The sequence below is a fragment of the Tigriopus californicus genome, chromosome 4, assembly GCF_007210705.1.
Source record: "Tigriopus californicus strain San Diego chromosome 4, Tcal_SD_v2.1, whole genome shotgun sequence".
In the NCBI taxonomy this organism is placed as follows: domain Eukaryota; kingdom Metazoa; phylum Arthropoda; class Copepoda; order Harpacticoida; family Harpacticidae; genus Tigriopus; species Tigriopus californicus.
Genome location: NC_081443.1, coordinates 12,796,087 through 12,810,288, shown reverse-complemented (window position 1 = coordinate 12,810,288; position 14,202 = coordinate 12,796,087). Strand labels below are relative to the sequence as shown.

General features: G+C 40.3%; 3 protein-coding genes across 4 annotated transcripts in view; 1 reads left to right on the top strand and 2 right to left on the bottom strand.

Annotated features, from left to right (window-relative positions):
- LOC131879641 (uncharacterized) overlaps window positions 1-4,297 on the bottom strand; it is a 9,886-nt gene extending 5,589 nt beyond the window's left edge. The window contains exons 1-2 of one of the 2 annotated variants that reach the window (XM_059226000.1): window positions 3,434-4,297; window positions 2,403-2,733 (exon numbers count right to left, since the gene is read on the bottom strand). In XM_059226000.1, coding sequence (XP_059081983.1) covers window positions 2,403-2,712 — 310 coding nt within the window. In that variant the 5' untranslated portion in view covers window positions 2,713-2,733; window positions 3,434-4,297. Of the gene's footprint in view, window positions 1-2,402; window positions 2,893-3,433 lie in introns of those variants that run through there. The other variant, XM_059225999.1, reaches the window with a different exon arrangement.
- Window positions 4,298-6,692: 2,395 nt separating this feature from the next.
- On the bottom strand, window positions 6,693-8,652 carry LOC131878931 (mannan endo-1,4-beta-mannosidase-like). Its single transcript, XM_059225087.1, has 6 exons — window positions 8,495-8,652; window positions 8,321-8,428; window positions 8,009-8,252; window positions 7,219-7,615; window positions 6,933-7,148; window positions 6,693-6,858 (listed from the first exon to the last, which is right to left on the bottom strand). Exons 1-6 carry the CDS (start codon window positions 8,586-8,588, stop codon window positions 6,706-6,708), a joined length of 1,212 nt encoding a protein of 403 aa, XP_059081070.1. The 5' UTR covers window positions 8,589-8,652; the 3' UTR covers window positions 6,693-6,705.
- A 977-nt stretch (window positions 8,653-9,629) lies between these two features.
- On the top strand, window positions 9,630-14,187 carry LOC131879811 (uncharacterized). Its single transcript, XM_059226244.1, has 3 exons — window positions 9,630-9,913; window positions 11,879-12,133; window positions 14,082-14,187. Exons 1-3 carry the CDS (start codon window positions 9,779-9,781, stop codon window positions 14,088-14,090), a joined length of 399 nt encoding a protein of 132 aa, XP_059082227.1. The 5' UTR covers window positions 9,630-9,778; the 3' UTR covers window positions 14,091-14,187.
- Window positions 14,188-14,202: the final 15 nt, after the last annotated feature.

Sequence of the window (14,202 nt, the reverse complement as noted above, 5' to 3'; positions counted from 1 at the left end):
ACCATTCTGGCAGTGTGGGCAGGCGCTCCATCTTGTTGGAAGACAAATGGGGCATCGCCATAGGTCTTCTGGAGCCAGGGGACCACATCGGACTCCAACATGTCACGGTACTTGTGCTGGTTGATCTTGACACCAAGAGGAATGAACACCAAAGGCAACTTCTTCCCGTCCGACATTACCCCGTCCCACACCATGACAGAGGCGGGCTTCTGGTGGCGAAAAATGGCTCTCTCTGCCAAAGGGATATCGCAGAAGCTCTTGACGATCACCCTGCTGGTCTGGGAATTGTGGATGGGCTGGACCGTGAAAATCTTTTCGTCTGTCCAGCACACTGGGCCAAGGTCATCCAGCTTGATTTTACGAAGCAAAACTCGGCTCCTCTTCATCCACTTGATTCTTGTAGCATCACTGATGAGGTGGAGCTTGGACTTCCGGTACACCTTGAGGCCTAGGTCATGCTTGACAATCCGCTGGACAGTGGTGTGGCTGACACCAGCCTGCCTTGCAATCTTTCTCATACTTTGGCTGTTCTTCTTGCGGATCCTGTCATTGACCTTTCTGATGAGCTCTGGAGTACGCTTTGTTGTAGGTCGGCCACTTCTGGGCTTGTCATTGATGTTGCCAGTCTCCACGAACCGATTGACGGTGTTCCTGACCAGCTTTGCGGTCACTCTGGCCGGCCCAAGGATCTTTCTGATTTCATTGTTGCTATGGTTTGCTTTGTAAAGCTCAACGATTGCATTTCGAAGCTCAGTAGCGGCCTTCATGTTTGAAATTTCGACTAGGAGTGTTTTTGCAAAGTTGTTTAGCATTGTTGACAGAGGGCGTTTGCAAATTTTAAGGGCAAGAAATTGAACCAATTAAGAGAAAATTAGGTTTACTTTTGAGTCCCATACTTAAGTGCCATACTGTATTGCTTGTTAGTCATGTGAGATTGATTCTATTCTTATATTTCAGTCTTGCACAGCCCTTCCCAGTGGCGCTTCTTACGGAAAGTCTGAACCCTAATTGAAGTCCTTTGATCCCTTATCCAGTTTAACAAATGTTTTCGTGTCAAGTTAGAAAAAAACTGAATTGCTTAAAAAATGTAGAAATTTTGGTTTTGCACCAACATGGCCGTGTGGACCACCTACTCAGAAATTCTTTACTGGAGACGAAAAGAGCAATGGTAATCTAAAAATGCTTCAACCATTTTCCAATTGTGATTAATTAAACAAACGAACAATGAAATGGACCCAAAATATCTAAAATAACTCTAACCCAAATTCAATTCCCATACATTTTGTCTTGGGTCTAATTAATTGAGTTTTAAAAGTTTATGTATAGCACATTCACAGAATGTCGTTATAAGTTTGAAAAGAACGGGATGAAGCTCATCAAAGTCTCGGGTTGAAAGACACAATTTAACGTAACTCTAACAAACACTGAGGCCAGTTTTTAAAAGTACGTACCTCGGAGTTATGGACTTGGACATTAACCAGTATGAAAATATACTCGGCAAAGTGGTGAGCGAACACTCATTCTGGGTAACGTCCAAGCCTTAACTCAGAGGTACGAGCGTTTAAAAAACTCGCGTCTGGTCTCATCGGTGTTCGATTCAAAAGATCGCGATAAAGCCCAAGGAAAGAAATAGTACATTACAAAAATGACTTTAAGAAATTGCTATGATCTCATATTTATCATGGATTGCATTCTAAGGCAGCAAGTCATCTTTCAAAAAATGAATCAACCTCTCTTCACAATTTACCTCCTTTCTTCATTTTCCATCCACCTACGGGAAATGTTATATTTGACTATTTGATCTCCATACGTACGCACATACAAGCGAAATAGTTATGCATTATATGGTATGTTGAATGTGCTTAAAACTCGTGATAGATCTAGAGTTATTTCGACAAGAAAATTGCCTTCAGTTTCACTTATTGTGGATTTAAATCGTTTTTGCAAAATTTCACCGACAGATGGCGCCCAAAAAAGGCAAACCATGGGGAAAATGTCTTTGATTATGCTTTGATATTGTTGTTTTGATAGTTGAACCCTATTCTTCATTTGGTTTGAGGTAGAGTTTTAAAGTAATGGAGAATAATTTCCTTGGTTAGTTAAAAAACGAGGTAATAATATAAGGGTCAACAAGTTAGAAAATAGGATTTTAGGGCTCTAAATTGCTGGATACTGTATGTATAGATGGTGTGGACAAAGCCAACACGGCCTCTAGGAATTAATACAGAGACTTCAGTTACCAAGTTCAATTTAAGATTTATAGCGCCCTCTAGCTCTTTAGGGTTCTGAAGCGTTGCAGCAATCACAATACGGTCTAAAACAGAAAACCTGCACTGCCAGTCAGCACTTTAAATCACGAGTATTTAGGTATCCACTTTTTGCTTTTTGTGACTTCCGCGTACCCAAGATGAGTGTTTTCATCAGGATGCCCACCGTGGCTTCGAGCAATGACAAACAACAGATCCAAATCAGAAGCTTGTTCACGGTGGTTCCCAGACGGGCATTGCCGTACACGCCCAAGATAACCAGAATGTTGAGGCAGGCGCCCACTAATCCGACCAGACTCAGAACACAAGCCAGAATGATCCCAAGGGACGAATCGGAGGACGAGGAGGAATGGGGCGATGAAGCCAACAAAGAGCCATTCATCAAAGGCGAAGAATTGAAATTCAAATCTCGGAGATGAGCACCGAACTCGCGCAAGCAAGCCATTATTGAATCCCTCTGAAGGTTCTGAAAAGAATGGGATGATTCGTCACGATGCATTATAAATGAGACATATCTGGCCTTTTGAATGAATGTGAAAGAGAGGCGCTCTCATCAAATCACAATGCCAAGCGTTGGTACAACTTCAGTCCTCGTAAATATTGGAGCCTCAGGCCAAGGCCTTGAATTTTTTTGCTCCTGAATGAGACTGTTACGGTAAAGGTTACATCTCCAAAGCACAAATTTAGGGCGTGTTCTTTGCCAACAATATACATATTGGAGCGTAGAATTTTTAAAGTATTGTATGATTAGTTTTGTTGAAAGAAGGTACGAAAGAAAGCTGAGATATGAGTCGAGCTAAGTACTCGTTTATAAAATGGATGATCAAGTTCTCAAAATGAGTCTCTTGTTAAAGCTAGAATGGACTTTCGCCACTTTCCAAGTTATTCTTTTACCTTTGTAGTGAGTCAATTTCTGAACATTGATTTAAAACCGGCCAATCGAGGACTTTTTGAGGGCAGTCCTCCGTTTGCATTTGGTACTTGTTGACGACAAATCCCGTTTCCATGGAACCTCAAAGACTACGTATCGACTAGATCTAGTCTTGCCATTCTTTGGCACTTTATTTCCAAGATCCAACACATTTGCTTTGGGCGGCTTCTTTCATGTTCATCCAAAAGGTTAACGTCGCTACGTAACGATTAATGTTCAACCAACAAAGACCCACCTTTGTTTTTCCTTAACAGCGATGGCCTTTCACATTAGTTGCTGTTATGAACCACAATCAACTCATCACTTCACCTTATGTGATGTGAGCACTTATCGTTCAAGTCGGTCTGCCTCCATTTGGGGAATTTCCAACGAATCCGAGCTCTGATGTGTTTACTAATGACTCGTGCTTGTCGCCAAACCTCAGCTCATCATGCTTAACTGATCCTGGAATATGTTGCAAAAGTGTGGAGAGCAGTCAGTGCTTCGTGGCCAGCGTCCCTGAACAAACTGAAAGCCCATCATCGTCTGTCTGATCCTCCTCTTTTTTTGGGGTGTGTGATGGGGATTATCAACCTTGGGTGTTCCTCTCTTCTTTTCTCTCTTATGTTCCAATCGCTCGTGTTGCCATGGAACATTGGAATCAACGTAGTTCTGAGCTAAGGCTGGATAGATCTAGCCCGAAAGCAAGAAGAAACTTGGAAAGGGATATGCCTGGGGTAATAGAATTGAATCGTCCATTGTGCTGATCAGATTACAGAACCACTTGGGCACTTGTATCCTTGGTCAATTGGTGTACATGGGTCATTTTACATTCGGGTCGGAACTCGACTTGGAACGTGCTGTTGTTCAAAGGCTCACTTGACGAGCCGGTTTTGATTTGTGGCATGATCAGTTTTCCAGAGTTCAACCACGTTAACGGATTGTCGTGTCGCAATAATGTGTGAAAATGTCAATATTGAGAATCAGAGATCCGTTTGAAAGAGATAAGCCCTCTTGCAAATCAAATATCGTAAACATGCAACACATAAATACAATCATCAAGGCAATGCGGATATTGTAGTTTTCAATTGCATTCTTGTATAACCACATTCGTTTGGGGATATCTTTGGATGTCAAATTTTGAAATTCTTTCTTGTACTGTAACCGTTACGGGGTGTTAACGCTACAGTAATGAGGGTTAGCTTGAGATATTTTTCGTTTTTCTTCGAGAAGTTGTGTAATCACTGGGGGTCAGAAAAATTGTTTGTCATTTTGGTCAAAATTGTTTTTTAAGTTATAAAAATCAGCCAAAATAAGTTCCGAAAACGTAAAAATGAAAAATAAAAAGATGGGAAAAAGTTTTTTTTGCTTAGTAATTCATGTACTAGGGTGTTTTTTCAGGCTAGAATTACCTGATCATTGTTTTTCATGATCGTCTTGCTCTTTAAGCTCAAGAATATTGTCTTGCATTTACATCAACGTAAAGTTGAGTTTTAATGTAGGCACATATCTATAACCCTTAGGTGAAAACCATACGTTGAAGCAACCTGAAACCATGGTCCAGGACAAAGCAGATGAGTGATCTCTAAAATCGATACCATCGTTGTGTGAAAATCTAAGGCAATTGGATATAAAAACTTACGTTATAGTTCATGGAAAAACGTGAAAAAAGACAACTTGAGTTACCACTAGTTGGTGCCTATCAATACGTGTATTCTTAGGAAGAGATGATCAGACTGAAGGAATTTGGTAAAAATTGAAACGCAACAAACACGTGATGAAACTTAAATATTTTTTGTAAAAGCCGTCAAATGGAGTGTATGTATTGTACAGGGTGGAAAGAAGTTAAGGGCCACTCTTTGTGGCTGTTGAAAATCTTTCCCACTCCCTCAAAGAACTGCACTCACCAATGGTTCGAGGATGAACACCAAAAGGCTCACTCACTTCTTTCTGCTTCTTGCCGATCTTCAGCAGGCCCTTAGTTTTGGTTCTGACATCAAGACTGGGCTCATTTGCATTTGCGAACATTGTTTTGGTGGCAAATGATGGGAGGATTACCGATTAGCTGAAGGCAAAAATCAGCTCAATTGTAGTAAAGGGCTACTGTTTATATTCGATAGTTCCTCTTATTGAAAGCTTGGGGTTCAAGGTCAAATGAATCTTTGAGCAGGGACAAACATTGTTAGACACGGCCAAAGTAGCGCTGAATATCTTAACACCAAATATTTCTCGTAAATTTCGCCTAAACATGAATATCAATAGCTGCAGTGCCAACAATTTTCTTGGCATTTCCAAACACCAACGACGAAGTTATAAAATGTCTAGTTGAAAACAATTCTTAAAAGATATGGATATGGCTGAAACATCAATAATGCCATTCAGATAACGAAGGTAAATGCTTTTAGAATCACACAATTCATACAAACCTTGAGGGTGAATTGTAAGCGAAAATGGTAAGAAGGTTTCAAAACAGGGTCCGTAAAGCGTTTGCAAATGACTTATTGTTCAATTCTTTTGTGCACGAAGAAACAAAATGTAATTAAGTGAATTGAATGTAATTGAATAACAATTCAAAGTTCATTGTACTTGAACAAGCTTGAAAATATTATTATTGCGATTAATTACATTTCAAACCTATGTATTTGAAATTAAAATCAATTACATTCAAGAAAGTACTTTACACAGGTCTGGAGATATAAATTTGGGCAATCGAATTCGTTTTAATTCGAATGTTTTTTGTTCATTGTACCAATAAAAACACTCCGCTTCGGAGGATAAGTTTTTGAATTGTCAAATTTGCATCAGATCAGTGGCAGTAGTACCATAGAAAAAGTATTATGGAAGAGTAAAAATCGAGAATGTAATGGGTTTTTTTTACTGCAGCTGAGTGCAACTGTAGCCGATTGAAAAGTCAGATACCAATTACCATACCCTTACAGCCTTTCAGCTGTCACCCATCAGCTCTGGAAGCGAGTCCGTCTGGCTAGCTCCCATCGCACTTTCTCGGCCTTGCTTCCTCTATGGTAGTACGTACCAGCAAACAAACAGTGCCTGCCAGTGCTTTGCCTAACCTTCGGAATAAGTTCGTAGTCCACATCCCTAGAAGTCCTTGGAATAAGTAAAAAAGGTGCTGGAAGATGTTTTTCTTTTGGAGGTTGCAAACGAGACTTTGAATTTGAGCCAAAATGACATGCTTATGCCCAGGTCAAGGCCTTTGTGGTTTTGATGCAATTCGAAGTTGGACCTATAAAGGCTTGGATAAAATGAAGGAATAATGTTAAATAGCTAATTTCAACCCTTTGAAGTGGGCTTTCGTTTCCAACATTGTGATTGCAAATCTTCATGAAGCATGTAGTAGTGGGACATGTCCATATTTTAGAAAAAGTATCATGAAATTTGAACTTGTACTTTGAGTGCGTTTTCTCAATTTCCCTCCTTATTTTCACGAAATTACATCGACTTCAAGTCTTGTAAACGGCAGAGTAGCATTCAAACAATCACGAGCTCATAAAAGAGGGTTATTTGCATTTATTGAATCGTGATATCAATCTGTCCATGGTCATTTCTGCCTTTCAACGCTTCGAGTCCTTCTGCCACATCTTGATCATGTTGAGCGTTGCCGTCACAACCCAAACACCACGACCAACCTCCATTGAATCCATTTTCGTAAACATATTTAGCCTAAAAGAACAAATAGATCAGTTCATGAACTCCTTCAAGGTGTCTGGCCAGGCCAAAGATTCAGATTTTGATACCAAATCGCCTGTAGTGTCTCCATTGGGTAAACTGCGTTCCAGGGATTCCACGGGGAACTCTCCAACGACAAGAGGTGCGTCCATTTGGTAGTCACTAGCTTGGTGACCACTCCAGGGCGCTCCAGTATCCCATTGGTTATTATACGGATAGTTATGGAACTGCCAGAAACTCAAGATCCCGTCACTCTGTCCGCCAGCCTTGATCAAGCACTCATCCTAGAGCCAAGATCGCCTTCAGGATTTTAATTATTCATTTTGAAGATTTACCGTCATTCCCGACACACACCTTGTAGTGATTGAAGCCATATTTGTGTTGAGGATCATCCATGACTTGGCTAGAATCGGTTTGACTCCATTCTGACCAGGATCCTACTGTGATCAAGGCTTTGGAATCGGCTCTTCGAATCGCGGAGGCTTGGACGTTCAAGAACTTCAGGACAAGGTTGTACTTAAGGTTGGCTCCGGACCACCCAGGACCTCGAATCTCAGAGGCTTCTCGAGTCCAATCCAAATGGGTGGTATCATAACATGGCTCAGAGTCTGAGAGCATGCTAATGGAACCCTCGGGTTCGTTCATTATCTCCCAAGCTCCAATGGCTGGATGGTCCTTCAAACCTTCGACCATGGGAGTTAGGGCGTTATCAATGTAGGACTCCATTTTGGCATCGTCATAAAACAAGTTCCTGCAGACGAAATTTTTCTTTTTTTTAAATTTGTTTTTTTCACGGGCTTTTCTAGTCGCTACAGGGAATGTAACCCCCAGTACTATTAAAATGAAAGGTTACAATTCGTCTATTTATTACCTTTCAATCTTTATATGATATTTGGTCTACCAACCAATTTGAGTTAGCAGACCGAGCTAGTCTTTGAATATATGGTTGATCAGGAATGCTATCTAAAAATTTGTCCAAGGCTGACTTGAAAGATGTAACCGGATCAACAAGGCCTACATATTCCCCACGAAAATTAGAGGGCAGCAAATTAAACAATGAAGGAGCCCAAGAAAGAAGAGAAGTTTGAATACTTTTCAACTCTTATGGCTCTTCGTCCGAACTATTCTTTGAAATTAGACTTACACGACGTTCTGATTTCGCATTAAAGCCCCATTCCATAAGACTGGGATGAGAAAAATGTCGTTGTCTTGGCACACATCAGCCAACTTTCGAAGATCACTCACAAGAGTGTCAGAGCCATCTGTGCCCAAAACGTAACCATCATCGCTAAATTGCGGATTATTGTCGCCTTCCACATGTACCCAAACCCTTACGCTGTTCCCACCAGAATCACCAATAAGCTTGATCTCATTGGTCCACTTACTCCCTTTTCCCAAAAAAAAAGCAAAAACGTTAGGGAGGTTCCGTGATAATCAAACCAATCTACCGAAACACCTGTTGAGGAATCCCATTGTCCATTTCCGAAGTCGTTGCCGTACTGAATCCATGCCGCGTTGGTACCAGAGAGATAGACAATGTCATCGCCGTACATGAAGTTTTTTCCTAAACGTGCGACAGAGCGTTAAAACTAAGGAAGGACTGGCACTTAGTGCCGATTTCCCAACTTACCATCAACCCTGAGAAAATTGCTCGCTTGCAACTTAGTGGCAATGCCATTGGATGCCAAGGCAAAAACAAGAACGAAACTGACGGCCAACCTCATTGTGACTAGCGTTCAGCGGACAAGGATCTGATGATCATAACATATAGCAGATGTTTTGTTTATTTGTTGAAGTGTTATCTACCAACGTTCACAAAGCAAGCCATCTTGTTATTGCACATGCATTTAATCGAAGATACCTATGCTATATGCTTTGCCAAACTTCAGCCTCTTTATTAACTACGACTTTTGATTGGCGTTTCTCGATAATGAATCATACCAATGTTTAAGATCTTCCTGCCAATAGAGAAACAAAATGAAGCTAGTTAGAGTTGTTCAATGGAAAATGGCGTACTTAGTCAGTGGACCGTGACTTCACCACATCAGTTTCGGTTTTCAGGCCTTGAACCGGACATCAAAGTTAAGAAGATTGTCATTGACGAATCCGAGAAGGAGAGGAATTTTAGAACATGTTGAAAGTCCTTCGATTTTACTGATTTGCCTTAGAATTGTTTGCTTCTTTGATAACATGAAATCCCATTTTTTTAACAACTACAACTCTGGTGATGGAAAAAAACTTACCTTCATTGCTTGAGGCAGCTAAAGCTAAAACCATTCTTGGTGTGGGCGAAATACTTTCAGATTTGATAAGCAATCTCAAGAGAACGTCAACTTCCAAATTCAAGCCTAATACTACTCGGAAAAAATGAAGCATCTGTACTTTTTACTCAGGAAAAACATATTTAGCTAATTACCATACATTTTTGATGATTTTTGTAAGCATTTTCTTGAACACAAGTTCCTCAGGTTCTGGATAGGACAAAGCGCGTTGTCACTGGAAACAATATGTTATTGATTACATATCAGGGATTATAAGTAAAGTAATACGAAAATAGAGATGGCACACTTCAGCAGAATCTACATGATTCTGTTGATTTCTGCTGGTCTAAAGGCTAAAGTATGGATGTCTCCAGACAATACTTGAATGCTTACTGAATGCTCCCGGTTCAAACTCCAATTTTATCATCACATCAAACAAGTCGTCTTAGCTGGAAACTGATCGTCAAATTGGTTGACTTGGTTGGCTTCACTTTTGCCACGCTTCAGAAACGCAAGTAAAGGATGTCGTACTGCAATTGTTTTCATCCAAGTTGCGGGAGATGAACATTTCATTTTTAGTTCGGTGTGGTTGTAGAAGGAATCGCAGACTCAACGGATTCTACTTGGTGAACAAATAAACATTCCTGGTTATCATGTGGGTTCAGAGATGCCAAAAGATATTTTTCTTTCGGCCTTATCAAGCGTTTTGTGCCCTTTTGACCTTGATTGTATTAGTATTAATGGTGTGCTTTGTGATCTCCAACTATCTGCACCTCATGAGTCTAACTGTAAGTACAGTGTTATTCATCTTTTTAGTGAAGTCTTGTTATAGGAACTTCGGTTATAGGCACAATCCTGATAACAGAACCATTTTTAATGACACCGAATTAACCTTAAGATGCAGAATCCGGAAATAGTAACCTTTTTTTGGAGGAAATGCACTGGATTATTCCAACAAATCTGTGCTTTTTCTCATCAAACCATTACAGACAAATATGAGATGCTGAATTTTCCTCCAAGTTGTTACAAAAAAAATACTGGAATTTAAAAAAAAAATCAGGTCATTCGGGCCAAATAGCAAGAAAAACACTTCCTTATTTTGATAATAATACACAGTATGCACTAGGATCAGAACTGGCCATTTCGCTCATTTGAGTCATCAGTAGATTCCGACAAAAAATGTTGTTCGTATGTCGAGAAAAAAATCGATAGTGTCGCATTAACCTGATTTCTTTTCAATGCCTTGACCTAGCTATTTCGGACATCCAAACGGTCAAACTTGTGCAATTTTTGCTCCAGGTGAAAACAACATATTTTGTCAGAATCTAGTCATCGGTCATTACTCCTGTATCATAATCTACCAAAAATAGTTCGGTATGGTTAGAGGAACAATCCGGTCACAGATATTTTTTCGTAAATGTTTAGAGGTTCCTATATCCAGATGTCACTGGACTACACTGAACGCGATTGATTAAAACCATGGAATTAATTTTTGTTCTATTCCGTACACCCTTTCTATTTATCTACGTTAAGACGAACGTACTCTGTGACGACCCCTTTGTTAATAAGTTTAAAATTTGATGTTGGCAATTCCTGACCAGTCCAACACTTCTTCCGTGAGAGTGGTTAGATAATGTCTAAAAGCTTTCTGTCGAGAAGGGTTGGGAAAGACAAGGATTGAATTGGCATCAAACTACCCAAACTATTGCACCACGTTTCCTTCGGACAACGGGATTTAAACCCACGCCACCGGGGATTCTGGGGGAAGATTCTTGCCTCGTTCGAGTTATCTTTTACCGGGTGCGCCGGAAACTGCGTCCCAGAAGCCAAATGATAATATTCCATGGCTTAGATAAGAAGTGAGTAGTTAAATAACTAAATAGATACATGTATAAAATGACATTTGTCTGGTAATTATGAGACTATTTCATTTTCAAAAATGCCTCCCTGAACAATAAGACAAGCCTACACCCAAGTCCTAAGGGTATGACAGGTCTTGACCACGTATTCCTTGTCCAAGTTGACACATGCCTTGGACACATCTGCCTTAAAAGCATTATCAGAAGCATGATGTTTTGGTCAGGCCTTGGTCTCAATATCCACCCAGATACTACAGTCTTGGAAGGTTTCTCTTCAGAGCATTGATGGGAGTCTTGCTTCTTTCAAGCATTTTTGCTCTCTGAAGGAATGCTAAGATATGAACATTTGTCACAGCTCTTGATTGAAGTCCTAAGTTTTGATTGACAACTCTCCTTGTTGTTGTTGATGACACACCCATGTCAAATGCCACTTTGGTGGACCACCTGAGACTTCAAATGGCCTCGGCCTTCACATTAGCAATCATCCTTGGAGTCCGAACTGAAGCCAATTTCCCAGCATTTTTCTGTTTTTTATGTTCTCCATTCTCCTCAAAACTGTTGCGGGACTGGCAGACAAACTTTGTAATAAAGTCAAAGGTTTTGGCAAGGTCCCCCAACCTTGAACCCCTTTTGAAGGCGCGTAACTTTTTGACATAGCTCTTTCTTTTTTGTAAGAATTATTTTTAAATCAACAAATCTAAAAAAAATGAGCACAAGCTAAGCACAAGCTAAGAGATTATATAGAGCACGTCTCAAAACAAAACAAATACAAAAATGCTATTGAATTTGTCATCAAAATATCAAGTTTGAAAACTGGGACGCGGTTTCCGGCGCACTCGGTACATCGCTTAGCTATCACAACTCCTTGTTTCAAATCCCAGGTTTGACTTTCAGAAACGTTGCGAATGGAATGGCTTGGAAGATACCCAGCAACCGTTGCTAATGAGTACTTGGAAAGCCCGCCATCAAAAACATCTCATTGGAAGACATCAGTTTGACCCCAAACTTCACCAAGCTATTCGCACCCAAGTCCTTATTCCGCCTTCGGATCACTCCATTCCTGGAGTGGGATACGAAATCAGAATTCCGGCAGATTCCGATCCCTCGCTCGGGCAAAGACAGTTGATGCAGAAGTTGTTTAAGAACAAGGTATCTCATGGGACTATGCCAGTGGCATTGCACATTCATTAAATCCAATGAACGTCTTTTGATCATGGTGGAGAACCTATTTGTTTGATATGACAGATGCATAACATTCAACCTCAAATCATCATAAATTTGAGGTTTCAAATCCAAGATCTGGCATAAGACGTGAGAGCAGTAGCAAATTGACCGCCCAAAGTAAAGCACCTCAAACATTTTTCTCATGATTATCTAGAAATAGTTTTTTGTTTGAGGTTGAGGTTGATATTAAGATAATGGAACCGATTGCAATTTGAATAAGTTTGAATTCAAACTTCAAGTCAAATTTATAAATAAAGCAGATTATTTCTCTCGAGCCTAAGCAGTTTGTAGAGGTAGAATCTACGTAGAACAGTGTGCCAACCAATGAGTTCTTCAAAGAGCACAAGTTGTTCCTTGAACCTAGTTTTTTCTGACATTTGAGTCTACCCTTTATGGACAGGAAACCGATTCGTCCGTGGAAACCAATATTTAAGAAATGCGCAATTTATACTTGAAAAGCGTCAAGAAACTATTTGTCGTAATATTATACTCTCTTGGCATGTCTTTTGTCGATATCAAACAAGTTTCTCGATGTTATATTTTAAAGTACTGAAGGATGAAGAAAAGCCCATTTCACGAGTGAAAGACGAGAGCTGAACTTTATATCCAATAAAATGTCTTGACGGATGCGAATATTTGAACTTGAAAAAGCCCTCATAGACAACGAAAACGTAAACCTGATACGGATCCCTTCAAGTGTCTAACAAAATATCGTGCGAACATTATGTTTCGACTTTTCTTCAAGGCTTAATTCAGGCAGTACGTGTTTCAATGAGAGGTCATAAGTAATAACAAAATATCAATTCTGTATAAACTTTTTTGTTTTGTTTGTTACGAAGTCAGATGGTAGCTCTCTCTCGCTCGGCGTGCCATGTGATTTTGGGTGTCCCAATTGAGGGATATTCCCGCTCCGTTGTCACAGTCAACATTGATTATTATCTCACCCTCGGGAATGACCACAGGTTCGCCCATTGAAGTTGTTAAAGCAGCAACACATGCTGTAATTTAAATACCATAAAGAAGTTTGGACTTGGCAATCCTGGGATCGAACCAGAATCCGAAAATTGGAAAGCGGATGCTCTACCCATACGGTACCCCAGAAAGCCTTTCTGTTTGAACTAGAGGCGGTTCACAAACTTTGATCTAGCACAACTTGTTGAGCATCGCTTGGATTAGGCAAGGACGACGTCATCACTGGACAGACGCGGTAGGGTGGGGGAAACGTAACTTTTATCCAGATGAACCGAATGCATTTTCCTTCACATAAGTTGGACTTTAGTTGACTCAGAAAGCGTTCGTCAATTTTGACCCCGATCAAACGACTGCGTCAAAAGCAATGAGCTCTTGAAATGCTCTACCCAAACGGTACCCCAGAAAGTTTTTCTGTTTGAACTAGAGGCGGTTCACAAACTTTGATCTAGCACAACTTGTTGAACATCGCTTGNCGCCAATTTAAGTTGTTAAAGCAGCAACACATGCTGTAATTTAAATACCATAAAGAAGTTTGGACTTGGCAATCCTGGGATCGAACCAGAATCCGCAATTTTGACCCCGATCAAACGACTGCGTCAAAAGCAATGAGCTCTTGAAATTCACTACAACTTGGGCACAAAATGACTTGCTTGGCACCTTAAGATCTTAAGTGTGACAAGAAATGAATTTGATTGATTGGAATTAGAATGACTCATTTTCCCCCACCCCCGTCGCTGTCCAGTGGTAAAGTCGTCCTTGGATTAGGCGATGAAAAGACAAAGACAAAGAAGGGTTGCCATGGTTGACTTTCATCAATAGCAATATTAATTCGTTCTATGGAGCAACTAGGATTCCGCTCAATTAAAAGCCCAAGACCAAATGCTAATGAATACCATTCAAGTTCCTTTGATTTCAGAGAAATGGCTTTTTTATTGAATGCGGGGCCTTGGACGGAATTGAAGGATCAAATACACTGTACATGGAGCGCCATCTAGGTTGGACGGGACTTTTGATTGAAGCGG